Source organism: Rhincodon typus, chromosome 31 (assembly GCF_021869965.1).
Source record: "Rhincodon typus isolate 14 chromosome 31, sRhiTyp1.1, whole genome shotgun sequence".
Classification (NCBI taxonomy): Eukaryota; Metazoa; Chordata; class Chondrichthyes; order Orectolobiformes; family Rhincodontidae; genus Rhincodon; species Rhincodon typus.
Genome location: NC_063362.1, coordinates 12706817 through 12722283, shown reverse-complemented (window position 1 = coordinate 12722283; position 15467 = coordinate 12706817). Strand labels below are relative to the sequence as shown.

Genomic DNA, 15467 nt, shown 5'->3' with positions numbered 1-15467 from the left:
TGATTTTAAAAAAGACATGAGGGGGCTTTGTTATAACAATGGTTCAAGTGTGGAATGAACTTCCAGAGGAAATGGTAGATGCAGATACAGTTACAATGTTTAAAAGACATTTAGATAAATACATGAATAAGAAATATTTGAGGGGATATGGGCCAAACGCAGGCACTTGGGACTAGTTTAGTTTGGAATTATGGACTGGTTGGACCAAAGGGTCTGTTTCGTGCCATATGACTTTATAAAAGGCAGAGTAGTCTGCCGATTAACACTTATAGCTAAAGAAATAATGAAAACTGCACATATTCCTTTACAAATCTGCTTTAGTAAGAAATCAGGCACTGCCAACTCTAGCAATAGTCTTCCAAACATGGAGTTGGGTAGGAATCTACCCATGCCACTGCTTTAACCTTACACTATATAGTGTATGAGGAATCTGGTTGAACCAGAGGCACTAATACACATCTGGGGAAGTCCAATTTAGTGGCTTTCTAACATGTATTCTGATTTCACTTGAGTCTGTTTTGTCTGGACCTAAATGCTAAGGATGCTGTTTCATAGGGCAAGATTCTTCTTTGTCCACGTCATTCTGAGGGACAGGATTTATATCTAAGGTTTTGGAGTAGATCTGTAGCTCGGGTTGTGGGTGTTGAGGTTGGTTGGCTCGCCGAGCTGGTTTGTTGTTTTGCAGACGTTTCGTTACCATGCTTGGTAACATCCTCAGTGCAGCCTCCGATGAAGCGTCGGTGTGTTTTCCCGCCTGGTTTTTAAACTCTGGGGTCCAATTGTCCCAGTCGAAGTCGTGGTTCTCCTTGTCCGTGTGGATTGAGATGAGTGAGTAGTGGTCGTGGTTCTCCTTCTCCATGGACAAGGAGAACCACAACTTCGACTAGGACAACACCAAGATCCTGGGACAGGCTAGGCAGAGACAAGCACAAGAATTCCTGGAAGCATGGCACTCTACGAAGCAGGCTATTAATAAACACATTGAACTCGACCCCATATACGTTCCACTACGGAGGAAACCCGGAAGTGAGACAATCCATCTCAACGGACCCCAGAGTTTAAAAACCAGGCGGGAAAACACACCGACGCTTCATCGGAGGCTGCACTGAGGATGTTACCAAGCATGGTAACAAAACGTCTGCAAAACAACAAACCAGCTCGGCGAGCCAACCAACCTCAACAGGATTTATATGTATTTGGAAAGGCAAGGACTGATTAGGGATAGTCAACATAGCTTTATGTGTAGTGAGACACTATTTCCTAACTTGATTGAGTTTGTTGAAGTAATGAAGAGGATTGAGGGCAGAACGATGCGTGTGATCTATATGGATTTCAGAAAGGTATTTGACAAGGTTCCTCATGGTAGACTGGTTAGCAAGGTTAGATCACATGGAATACTGGGAGAACTAGCCATTTGGATACAAAACTGGTTTGAAGGTAGAAGACAGAGGGTGGTGGTTGGGGTTGCTTTTCAGGCTGGAGGCCCATGACTAGCAGTGTGCCACAAGGATCGGTGGGGGTCCACTGCTTTTTGTCATTCATGTAAATGATTTGGATAAGAATATAGGAAGTATTGTTGACACCAAAATTGCAGGTGTGGTGGACAACGAAGATTACCTCCAGATGTAACAGGATCTTGATCAGATGATCCAATGGGCTGAGGAGTGGCAGATGATGTTTAATTTAGATAAATGTAAGGGGAGGCATTTTGGAAAGGTAAATCAGGGCAGGACTTATCCACTTAATGGTAAGGTCATGGGGAGTGTTGCTGAACAAAGAGACCTTGGAGTGCAGGTTCATAGTTCCTTGAAAGTGGAGATGCAGGTAGATAGAATAGTGAAGAAGGCATTGGGTATGCTTGCCTTTGTTCGTCAGTGCATTGAGTATAGGAGTTGGTAGGTCATGTTGCGGCTGTACAGGACATTGAGCCGGCCACTTTTGGAATACTCCGTGCAATCCTGGTCTCCTTGCTATAGGAAGGATGTTGTGAAACTTGAAAGGGTTCAGAAAAGATTTACAAGGATGTTGCCAGGTTTGGAGGCTTTGAGCTATATTCAGAGGCTGAATAGGATGGGGCTGTTTTTTCCTGGAGCGTCGGAGGGGTGACCTTTTATAGTGGTTTATAAAATCATGAGGGGCATGGATAGGGTAAAATAATAGACAAGGTCTTTTACCCAGGGTGGGGGAGTCCAAAACTAGAGGGTATAGGTTTAAGGTGAGGGGAAAAATTTTAAAAGGGACCGAAGGGGCAACTTTTTCACAGAAGGTGGTGCATGTACGAAATGAGCTGCCAAAGGAACTGGTGGAGGCTGGTACAATTACAACGTTTAAAAGGATTCTGGATGAGTATATGCTAAATGCTGGCAAATGGGACTAGATTAATTTAGGATATCTGGACGGCATGGACAAGTTTCCCTGCTGTCCATCTCTGTGACTCAATGTATGGTTTGTCCCTACAGACTTATTTAAACAGCCTTTTTAGGTCTCCTGGTTGTTCAGCATCTAACTTCCCTAATATTTCAGCGTTAGCTAACCAAATAGGACATTCCATTTATGTTGTGTGGGCCTCCCCTCTATCTCTGCTGTCCTTACTTATGTCTGTGCTTATTTATCATCCTCTTGGCAATGGTATTGCTTCAACATATGATCCAGACTATTTTTTCTCAGTGATCTGGGCTGTCAATCAAATCCTCTTACCTTGTGGATCACCATACTATGCTTTCCAAGGTTCACCTTTGAAGACAGTAATACTAACACAACTAACCCCCTCATTGAAATGTTCAGATCTTGGTATGCTTGTCTGCCCATTTCTTCGTGTATTTTTGTGAAGCTGAAACATTCCCAAGCCACTTTGCAGACATAGCCTAACTTGGAGGATTCACCCCTACTTTTTTCCCCTCTATCAGAGGACCTCATTCTCAGTTACATAAACTGATTGAAAAGCTAGAACTGTTAAGTGAATTCTCAGGTGGCATACAAAATAAATTTCAACCCTTTGTCCCAATTATGGGAATATTCATGACTATGCTCTTTGATTATCATTGAGGATCTCATGATATGTTCTAAAGCTTATGGCTTTGGGTTGTATGATAAATTTGTTACGTACAGACTAGTAACTTCTTAAAAGCTTTAGAATTTGATTAGATTCCCCCTTGGCAGTCTGAGAAAGTACTGGATTAACTTCCCTATCACTACCTTAGCAATAATTGTTCAGGGAAATATCATCTGGGAACCAAGTAATCAAATCTATAGTAGTAAGTGAAGGTCCTGCACAGCCTTAACCAGTTCCTCAACTAGTATTGGAATTTAAGATGTCAGGTTTGATTGCAGTTTTTCCTACAACTTAGCATGTATGGCACATTTATCAAAACTGCACCACATGTTCCTTTGAAGGCCTGGACAGTAAAACATTCTTTTGTGCACACTTGAGTATCTTGATATTTGGGCAATACTACTATCTTGTTAATCACTGTGCACCCTTCCTCCCCAAGTCTACTTTCCATAAGATTTTTTTAAAATCGTAGAATTCTGGAATGGGGAATTGAGGTGGTGTTAATTAACACAAATGGATCAGTGTCTTGGCTAGGATGAAAAGCATGGCAATCCCTATCTAAGCATCAATGAGTAAAGTGCAGGAACGTGATCACAATCGGACATTGATTCTGAATAGTTAGTTTCTGGTGGTTTAAGAAGACTCTTAAATTCAACATTCACATATCTTCAAAGTTAGAAAATAAATAGTTACCATAAATTTTGCCTACTTAAAAATTTTATTTGCATTTGTGATGGCTTTAAACAAAATACAGAAAAATGCCTGCAAAACACTGGACTACACTTTAAGACAGTCTAAGCATTTTTTTCTTAATCATCCCAGTTTCTGGATTTAATAAGCATGCTTCATTTAATATTTTTTTTAAAAATGTTATGGTACAGAGCATAGTCAAATACTGATACCAGAGCTACATGTGCTTGTTATTTCCATTTTCTTTACAGACTTCAAGATTAAAATGTATTGAATTCTTATTGTAGAGTGTGATGTAGGTTTCCCTCTATCCTGTAGTAATGAGCTTTAAACCCTTACTGCTCAGTTTGAAATCACTGCTGGGGGAGTGGTTTGTATCCCAGTAAGATTAAAGCACAGATTCTGATTTCTTTTTCAACCCTTAACCTTTAAATGGGTTACCTTTTGAAGGGCAGATACATTTTTAACAAAGTAACAAAAACTTTACAGGTAATTTAGGAATAAACCTACCAACCACTTGTCTAGGACCAGAGGCCAGGTTCAAGAGGGCTGTCATGTTTACTTTTCCGATCCCAATCAAATTTTTAAATCATAATAAGTTTTGTGGTCTATTATGATTATACCAGACATTTGAATTTAAGTTCATGACTGAAATAGAACTTGTGGCATCTTAAATTGGTAGTTCAGTACCACAACCACTGCACCATTACCCGCCTACTTATCACTATCAGTCAGCATTTAGAATGGGTCACTATTTTAGAATGAGTAAGAAACTCCAGCCCTTAGTTAAGTGTTCTAATCATGCAATTCTAACACCTTATGAAACGGAAACAGCTTCCTGACAATGAATTACACATTTCTGGATTACAATCAAGATACAGAGTCATGTTTGTTGTGTAACTATTTTACCTCAAGAATGAGGCACTGTTACAAATTAAAACTGTTGGTAAATAACAATGCATGATTCCAGTACTGTTACACATTTGTGGTCAGCTGGTGGTTTCAATCAACTGAACAAGTTCATGTCTCAAAAGGATGGAATGTTCATGATGCAAAGTTTCTTTTAAAATGTTTTAAAAGGAACTGAATTTAGAAGTGTTTTCAGTATTTGCACAGACTTATTAAAATAGTACCAGAATATGTCAATTTGAGAATAAATACACACAGCAAAGACATTCAATTATATACACAACTAAAAAGTACAAATAAGCTAGTAATTACAGGGCTTGTCAAACTAAGCAAGATATTTAAATTGAAGTTTTAGCCATTTTCAATGGCAGCCATATTTGGTTACAGTTTCCATTTAGTTTCAAACCAATTAATCTCCTGCTGTTTCCAACTAAAAAACAGTGACTAAGTACAGAACACCTTATTGCATAAAACAATATATATTTTAAATTACAAAGTTTAATTGCTGCTAAATAAACACCAGCTAACTTCATAGAGGTCAATAAAGAGGCTACAAATATTCTGCCTCTGGTGTTTCGTATTCCATAGTTTACTTTTCGTCCAAATGACAAATACATTTCCTCAAGTGCAAAGAATATGGAGATAGAGGATAGTCTGTAATGTTAGAATGAAAATTCTGCCTCCGAATCAATCTGGAAACTCTTATTCAACAGAAGGCACCAGGAAAATGAGACATCAAATTGCTGTAGACTGGGAGTGTGTTGGTTGTATGCAAAGTTCCAGCTTAAGGATTTATGGCTGTTAATTTTAAGTTGACAATTTTGCCTTTATCACCCGTTCTGGTTTTTATTATAGCATCACAACCATTCCTATTCAACATGTATTGTGGAGTTGTAAATAACTTCACAAGAGTTATTAGACTGTATTAATGGCAGTAATATGTAAAAGGTGCTAGAGTAGTATCACACCTGGCCATCAATTCAAACCTGTAACAACTGGTAATTGCATACAGTAGCTGTCCGCATTCCCCTGGAAGCAGCGACTAAAATCAGTTTACTTTTAATGAGAATTTGTTTTACAGCTGCTGCATAGTCAACTGACAGTCCCCTTACTCTGCAACAACTATCAGAAGATATTCTTATTACCTAGATTGAATGTGAATCCTTGATTCCATCTTTTCTCAAAAAAGAAACTACAGTCTCTGCTATATTTGAAGGTGAAAGGTAGTTAGTTTAGTAACTCACAAATTCCTCACTTTCTTTACAGCATAGACCTTAATTTTCTTCCAGTGGAAATAACAGGATTCCACTGTTCCAACATTCCTTGTTTCCTTGAGATTTCAAAAGCAGAAATGCTGAGGCATGGGAAGCACATCCATCAAAAATTATAACACATCCACAATACAAGCAGGACTCATCATTTTCCAAATTGCAAGGTTATATTTTGTGAATAATATGAATAATTCTGAAGCAATTTGTTTTTAAAAATGACACTATACCACATGCTGCAGTGTTAATAATGTGCTCTCAGGATAGAATGCAACTTTACCTGATGTATCCAACTCCATGATAATATGCACCCAAACTGCCTAGTTCCTGACTGAAGTTTAGATTAATAGAAATTGAAAGGTGCAGAAAAGGCAATGTGAAATACCATAAAAGGTAGAGAAAGATCCTACCAACTTGGCATAGCAAAGCTTAAAACCTTTGGTTTAAAAGCCAATTGTCCCTCTTGACATTGAATAGCCCAGCTTGGCTTCATTGTTAATGAAAGACATTAGACCGATATAGGTCTGGATGAGAAGGGGCCGCTCCAAGATCAGTACTCCATTGGCCCGGCCTGGCAGTGGTGCCTCTTTGTGAGCTTTCTTCACAGCTTGGATTAATTGGGTCTTAAAATTCTCAAGCTGAAATTTAATAAAGAGAATGTCATAGTATAGGATAACCAACAAAAAAAATCAACTTGTTTTGAAACTTCTGATTATGCAGTCAGGGTATACTGGAAATTAAAAGCAATTTGGCAACTTATTAGAACTCATCAACCAAAGATTCATTTTAAACTGGAATATAAATTACCCCTACGAGCACTCAATTACATAATGACACACTGTACATTAATTAAGCTAAGGACAAGCCTCCAATACACATGCAGGTGTTCTATGATCAATGAACAATAGAACATTTTGTTCAGATTGATCTAACTGAAAAGGTTAATAGAGCACAAACATGTCCAGGCAAGCACAGGAAGTGGGTGAACACCAATCAATAGGCTTATGTATTCTCAGGATAGAATGCAATCTCGCCTGATACATCCATCTCTACGATAATATGCACCTAAAACTGCCCAGTTCCTAACTGAAGTTTGGGCTAATAGAAATTGAAAGGTTCTGAAAAAGCAATATAAAATACCATAAAGGCGGACCGAGATCTTACCAACTTGGCTGCGCCTGCTTCCACACTGTAGGGATTCTATGATTCTTAGTGTAGTACAAACATGTCTGGGCAAGCAAAAGGAGTGAGAAAACCCTGTCCAATAGGCTAGGCAAGCAACCAAGAACACAGAACAGTCCAACTTTGACCAAGAGAGGATATTGTGTCAATTGTATTGTACAAATTTGGATGTAATGTCTTGTGTTAATTGGTGTATCACGTGAACACTGCGACCTGTTGCATTTTGATACGATAAAATACGCTGAAACTTTGTTCCAGGAGTCAGAAAAAAAAACGTTGCTCTGTCCTTTGGTTCCCTGCATATGCTTGATGAAGGCACTTAGTAAAACCCCTGACTGGGTTATTTTAGCCTCTGGTCCTGGATTATATCACAATGGCATGAAGATGCATTTAAGGGAAAGCTAGATAAGCAGAAGAATATGAAAGGATCAAAAGCATGTACTGATGGGGGATTACATGACAAAGTTGCAGGAACTTCATGTGGAGTGTAAATAACAGCATGGACTAGTTGGGCCAAATGGCCTATTTAATTTTTTTCAAAGCAGGCCTTTCACTAGTCATCTTTCATTAGTCATAGAGTTACTAGTCATGGAGCCTCTAAGATTTTGATGCCAAATTACAGTGCTCATGCAATAGGTCATGGTAAATGCAAAGTATACAGAATGAAACAATGGCAGAAGATACCACAACGTGCCGAATCACTGTTTACTTATTGATTAACAGGCTAAATGCTTCTTACCTGGCAAAGGGATGCAATTTTCTCATCTGCATTTGCCATAGGATGTTCAGTGAAGGTGGCATAAGGCATGTCAGTGGACCACGGATTCCAGCGGTTAATAAAGGAAGGTCTATCCTGCTTGTCCCACTGAATGCGAATCCCACGTCCCTCTCTCCTATGGAAACAAACCAGGCAAATGATACCTCCACAAAGAATTAGTATCTGTTTTGGAAGCAATATTTGCAGCTTAATACAGAACACCAAAAGTAGGCTCATTATTCAACAGCAATTGAGAGACTGAGTGGTTCCAACACTGTGAAACAAGCCAATGGGTATTGGCAGAGGAGCACTCAAATAACAAAGTCAGAATGACACAGATCAGCTGGCAACTATGAGGAAAGAGATTAATGTTTCAAATTCAGATAGTTCCTTGGAAAAATTAGTTTCAAAGTAAATCAATCTTTTATTATAGGAGTAATGGTCTACTTTATTTACTCTTGAAGTGGGTAGAACTGGCAAAGCTTCCTCCCACCTTAATTAATTGGACCCTTTCGGCATTTCCTTCTATTCTCCATATGTATTTACCAAGCTTCTCCTTAGATATGTTTGTGCAATTTGCCTCACCACTCTTTAGATACAGACACTTCCCCTAAATTCCTCATTGGATTCATTAGTGATTATTTTCTAAATGTGGCACCCAGTTTCATTACAACTTCAACTGTATTAGTCCAGAATCCAACCACTACAGGATCGGTGTAAAAACACTGGATAAGACAAAGTACTCACTTATTCAGAGACTTTGGAGGAAAGAGAAACTCTCCAATTGAAATGGTATCCACTGCGTTTAGTGAAATTCGAATAACCTGTCGGCAGATAAGGCTGATGAAGTCATATTTACAAAGGAGCAAGGATCGTTCTGTGATTAATACCAGTCGTTCCTTCTCATTATTCCAATGGTCGATCCTGTAATGTGATGGAGGAGAATTCATGTTCATTAAAAAAAGTACAAAAAAATCTAAAATATATTTCACATTTTTTAAATCTTTTTCTTTTCTGCCCTGTGGTTTCTCCTTTCTTCTGAAGGCATCACATCCTTTTGGATTACAGCTCCAGTTTTCCCATAGGGATTCACCAATGCTAAAATTGGCCCCATCTTTACTTGGTACACATCAATACATACAACCATGTGTGTACACATGTATTCCAACTACAGTACAATATCAATGGATTAGGCTGGCTAATATCTTGTGACTATAAACTAGGGAGAAAATGCACGACAGTATAGTTTCTTATTCATCTAGACATCTAGACAGTGCAACTAACCAACAAAACTCAGTCAAGGGCGACATTACCATCAACTTGTATTTATATTAGCACCTTTAATGCAATAAAACATTCCAAGACCTTAACAAGAGCATAATCAAAGAAAATTTAACACTGAGCCCCATTAAAGGAATATTAGAGTGGATAAACATCTTAAAAGAAGAAAGAAAGGCAGACAACACTAAGGAACATAAATGCAGAGGAGGCCATTCAACCCACTGAGTCTGCCTCAGCAATACAATCACGTTGATTGAACACTTCAAAGCCTTTTATCCACCCAATCCCATAATCCTGTCGCAAATAGTCTAATTCAGCTGCAATTAATCCTTTTTCCAAAAACAAAATTCATTCATAAAATTTTAAAAATATCTTACAAAGCATGAAAAGTACAAAAAGTCCAACAGAAATAAACCTTTCTCCACACACTATATTCCACTCGGAGTTGCCTCAATACAATTTCAATACTCTTTGCATTGCATGAGCCTACATCCCTTGGCGTACTTTGGCTGAAATGCCTTAAACAGTGACCTTTCCCTATTGTGCCTCTGTGTCAGCTGCCTTAAGCTTTACTATATCCCTCTACATGTAGTTCTGGACCTTCTGTTCTACAATAATAAGTTGAGGACAACTCTTTGTATTGGAAGATCTCAGATTTCAAGCAAAACAAAAAGCATCTTTCCAGTTGGCGATTCTCCAGGCCTAGTTAATGTTTGTCTTGGTGTATTTTCCTGAAAACAGCCAACTGAACACTGAGTCCTGCATCATGGAGCTGCTTGGAATGACACTAGTCAGATGGGCAGACCAGTGGCAGATGAAATTTAACCCTGATAAAATGTGAGGTGATGCACATTGGAAGAAGGAACAAGACAAGGCAGTACACAAAGAATGGAAAGACACTAGGAAGCTCAGAGGAACAGAAGGATCTTGGAATGCTTATCCACAGATGCCTGAAGATGGCAGGAAGATTATTAGAGGTAATTAAGAAAGAATATAGGATGCTTTTATCAATCATGGCATAGATTTTAAGAGCAGGGAGGTCACGTTGGAGCTGTATGGAACTTTGGTTACACCACAGGTGGGGTACTACGTGCAGTTCTGGTCATCATACTGTAGGAAGCACATGATTGCACTGGAGGGAGTGCAAAGGAGATTCGCCAGGAAGTTACCTGGATTGGAAAATTTCAGTTGTGAAGAGAAGCTGGATAAGCTCAGGTTGCTTTCTTTGGAGTGGAGAATGTCAAAAGTGCATATGATTGAAATTCCTACATGCTGATTCACAGATACGATGCAATTGTCGGGTAATAAATGCTGACCTTACCAGCAGTGTCTGGACATTAAGACTTTTTTTTCAAATAAGCAATTTCCGCCAAATAGCCAGATGATGATTTAGTCAACTCGGGTTTTACATCACCCTGAATCACTAGAACAGACAGGTAGGACCTTGCAACATCATCTTAACTGAAGGATGGCAATAATGTGAAGCTCACAACTGAGCTTTGCTTACTCGATTAGACATTGCTTCCTCGACTGACCATGTTGACACTTGCCATTAAGTCACTGCATTGCTCCTCCTTTTGAAATCCATCAAGTAGCGTTAGGTCTAACTAAATGAGCAAATCGTCATTGGACATCCAATTTCAATATTATGGAAATCAATTAAGATGCTGTGTATAAATTTGAAAATACTGCTCATGTTTTTTGCCACTAGATGGTACCACCTCACTTGCTAGATTCTGGGTCTCGCTCTAATCCCCTGCTTGATACATCCAACAGCAAAATCTAAATCACACTTTTTTTATCACTGACTCTTTGAATCTAGTGTTAACGGCTGGACAACTGCACTTGGTAGTTGGAATGAACTGTTTAATGTTACAATATTGAGTAACAGCATTACCTAGCAACCATATACAGCAGTACATGGTACGAGTGAAAAGGCCATAAGTACCTTCACTTACTCAGTCAGTAGCCAGACACTCTGCACACCTCCATCTTCTGTTGGCATGGCAATAGATCGAATATCAGAAACAGCCCGTTCAATGGTTCCAGGCTAAAGGGAAGAGAGAGTATTAATTGTGAGAACAACTGTAAAGATGAATTTTAACAAGAAATTAAATGTTGTTTGATAGTCTCACAATTAATCTACAACAATTCAATTAAAATTCATCAACTTCTGTACAGCTCTTCCAACAGCAACTTAAGTTGAGAACGTAAAGCATTGAATCCCAGCCCAGTAGCCTGTGAATCAAGGTCAAAGAAATAGGAAATGCTAGCAAGCTAACTAACTGATTGACTGAATGGGAGAATGGGTAGATATCACAGACAATGCCAAGGTCCCCAGTTAATTCAGCTTGAATTCCATTAGCCACTTCTTTTGCTTGACCCATCATTTTTGGAATAACGCTTCAACTTTCTTTGACCCTCAGAATATTTACCATCTTTCCAACTTCATGGCATCACCTGCAAGTTTGGGGACTCATCCTTTAGGACCTACATGAGACTTCAATATTGATGTCAGTCGAACAAAATTGTTCTGACATCTGAATCCTGCAGGACAGCAACTGCCCTAAACTCCTATTGTTGTTTCCTCTTTAACTAGTTCTTTTTGACCAATTTGCTACCATTTTCCTTACTTAATACCTTTCCAATCCTCCACAATAGTCACCTCTACAATACTGTGATAAAACTTCACGATGCATTATTATTAGCTGGACCAGGTCTGCTGCAGGTGGGTGAGAGAACTAACAAGAGGGAAAATCCACTTGATGTAGACCTCACCAACCTAGCTGTGAGAGACACATTCATGAGGTAGCAGACTTGCTCACCGAGCCGGTACGTTTGATTGCAGATGTTTTGTCATCCTGCTCGGTAACAGCATCAATGCACCTTCAGTAAAGCACTGGTGATCTGTCCCGCTTGTTGTTTATATGCCTCAGTTTGCTGGGGTGGTTGGTATTACTTCCAGTTCTGTTTTTCAGTGGTTTGTATATCGGGTCCAGTTCAATGTGTCTGTTGACGGAGTTCCGGTTGGAATGCCAGGCCTCCAGGAAATACCTGGCATATCTCTGTTTGGCTTGTGCTATTATGGATGTGTTGTCCAAATCGAATATGTCCTTCTTTTTCCGTGTGTACACGGGGTGACGAAACATCTGCAATCAAACACATCAGCTTGGCGAGCAAGTCTGCAACCTCATTCACGACCCGAGCTACAAATCTTCTCAAAAACTTTGAGACACATCGATCTCTGATAATACCAGGAGTGTCTACTACATAATCCCCATGGAGATAAAGTTCTTTGCACGAAGGATACCTTTCATGGTCTTGTGTGACATTACCAACATGCTAAATGAGACAGATCTTCAATTAATCCAGCAACCAAAACCTCAGCATCCATTAAAGGTGCCATGACTAGTAATAGAACTATATTCAAACACAATTAGCAACCAGCCCAGCATATCCCCCACCTTACTACTATCAAGCTGGGAGGTCAATCTTGGTTCAATAAAGGGTGCAGGAAGACATGGTGAAAGCAGCACCAGGCATACTTAAAAATGAGGTGTCAATTTGGTGAAGCTACAACTCAGGAACAACTTACATGCCAAACAGCAGAAACAACATTCCTTACAGAGGGCTAAATGATAACATAACCAACTGGTCAGATCCAAACTCTCCAATCCTACCAAATCCAGGCAGGAATATATGTGGACAATTAAGCAATTAACAGGAAGTAGAGGCTCCACCAATATTCCCAACTCAATCAGGTAGGATTTGAACCCAGGCCTCCTGGCTCAGAAGTACAGGCACTACTGCTACACCATAAGAACCCCTAGTTCATCAGCACAGTCTCTCAGGCCCAACCATCTTCAGCTGCTTCAGTGACCTTATCTCCATACAGTCAGAGTGGGGGTTTTCGTTGACAACTGAACAATGTTCAGCACTCAACGGGTGCAGAACAAATTTGCCAGAAATATACGAAGGCTTCAAGGGTTAGATTGCTTCCATTAACTTGACTTGCATTTCTGTGAGCACAGAAGAGCAAGAAATGATCATGGTGTTAAAATTTAAGACCATAAGAAACAGATTGAACAGGTCCAACATGGTTGAAATGAAGAAAATATTTATTCATTTGGGATTATTATGAATGAGAAGATATAAACTCAGAACTAAGCCATTTAAGAATTTCTTTTTTCACAGAAAAGGCTACTGGAAATTTGAAACTCTCCCCAAAAGGCACAGACAACTGGAACTGTCAAGGAGGAGACAGGTTTTTGCTGGACATGTGTACAAAAAGATACAGGCAAAGACAGTAAATAAAATTGAGGTACAGATCACCCATGATCTAACTGAATGGCAAGGTAAGGCTAAGGGATTCTTTAGAAAAGGCAAACCAGTTTGCAGCCATCCCACAGCTCACAAACATGCTCAAGATCCGGAACTACCTGTGGGCATCTGGTATATGTATTCTTAATCACCCTATTCAGACATGTATGACATGTCTGGAGCAGGTTGACCTTCCAATCCAGAGGTAAGGACACTTGCACTGCTCCACAAGAGCCCTAGGTAGCTGACGTACATCATGTACATTTTCTTATAATCTGGTACTCTCTTTCCCATATCACTCCATTAGGCTCCAATTAACAATTTGTAACTGAAATTAAATACTGTGATTAGCATAAAAGTGAAAAGGAGCTGAGCACCCTATGACAAGCTCTGAATCACATCAATTAATAATTCAATGAGCATTTAGCATCTTATTTGCTTTGAGTTACCTTTGCACCATTGAATACCGATTCTTTGACAGCACCCTGGACTATAATCTCTCTTTAAAAATACTTTAGAGTAGCTCTTAAATAGAAATAAAAGATCATCTTATTTCAAATCTATGACAGGCTGATATTAAAGGCCAACATTGATATAAGGAAGTTGAAGGTTGTCTGTCTCTTCTGGTCAGTCAAGTGAACAGCCCTTCTTCCTCTGTCCAAAATCTGGAGTTTGGTTTACACTTGAGTTAATTTTCTAAAGAAAAGATATAGATTAGATAGATAAAGTAAATGTGAATCAATATAATCAGATATTCACAAAGAAAGCTGAAAAGTAATGGTTATGATTCTGGCAGTTACTTGTTATTTGGATTGATTTAGAAGACTGCACACTTATTACAATGATGTAATGGTTGTGCTACTGAACATGTAATTCAGAGTTCCAGATTAATAATTTAGCACAACTGTAAATCTCAGCATTTTGAGAAATCACTTTAAAATATCTGAAAACAAAAAGCTGGTTAGTCTGTCCAATGGCTAGTCTGTCCAAATTCTGGCTCCATACAAATACAGTTGAGTTCTGAAATGCTCTGATGAATCCCTGCAAATGCATCAAAACTCTAGGAGACCCCTCACCATCACTTTCTGAGGGACAATTAATGACAATTTTGCCAGTGAATGTAATATAGAGAAATGCTTTTAGAAATGCATCAAACACACCTGTATAAATTTAAATAACTGACTAGGCAGAGATAAACGATGTAGATATACATAACAAATAGTTAAGCAAACATCGATTTAAAACAGAAAGAAAACGATTAAGATATTGACGTAAACAGATATAGATGAACAGAAGTAAAAAAACGGTAAAAATTCGAATACAGTTGATGCACACAGATTTAAGTAACTATGTATAAAACACATAAACAAGAATATGTACAAATGTTCAGGCAGATAAATACGAAAAGATTTCAATGTACAGGTAATCCAATGACCTGGAAGAGATTTACAAGCGGATCGGGACAGCCCTGAAGCTCCCGGCCCTTACCCTGAACACGAAGTAGTCCTTGATCTTGGCCTGCAGAGTGGGATCCTTCACACTGAACGGTGTCAGAGTCTCAGTCCGGCAAGCTGCGGGGACCGCGCTCTCCGAGCCCCTAACGGCGCCCGCCGCAGGCTGCGAAGGTGGCAGCTCGGTACCTGCGGAGCATCCGGCCGGGAAAACCGATCCCGCGATGCCGTCGGTGGGGAGCACCGCCACCTCCGGCTCCACCGAATCGTCCATTTGCAGCATGGCGACAGCGAGGAGCTGGGCCCCAGCCGGGAGAGATGGGGCTAGTGTAGAGACCAGAGCTGTTCAGAGGCGGGGCTTGGGAGAGGCGGGGTCTGGGATGCAGGGGCGGGGTCTGAAGCTCGAGAGCAAGGCCTGAATGTAGAGGGGCGGGGTCTGGAATACGGGGCGGGGCACGGATTCAGGGGCGGGGTCTGGAATACAGGGCGGGGCACAGATTCAGGGGCGGGGTCTGGAGTTCAGGGGGGGGCACAGATTCGGGGGCGGGGCCTGATGT

General features: G+C 39.9%; 1 protein-coding gene across 1 annotated transcript; it reads right to left on the bottom strand.

The window, feature by feature from the left end:
• Nucleotides 1-3756: 3756 nt before the first annotated feature.
• Nucleotides 3757-15275, bottom strand: tprg1l (tumor protein p63 regulated 1-like). Its single transcript, XM_020517236.2, has 5 exons — nucleotides 14948-15275; nucleotides 11098-11189; nucleotides 8606-8782; nucleotides 7841-7994; nucleotides 3757-6557 (listed from the first exon to the last, which is right to left on the bottom strand). The coding sequence occupies exons 1-5, from the start codon at nucleotides 15191-15193 to the stop codon at nucleotides 6363-6365; spliced, it is 864 nt and encodes a 287-aa protein (XP_020372825.1). The 5' UTR covers nucleotides 15194-15275; the 3' UTR covers nucleotides 3757-6362.
• Between the last annotated feature and the right edge of the window lie 192 nt (nucleotides 15276-15467).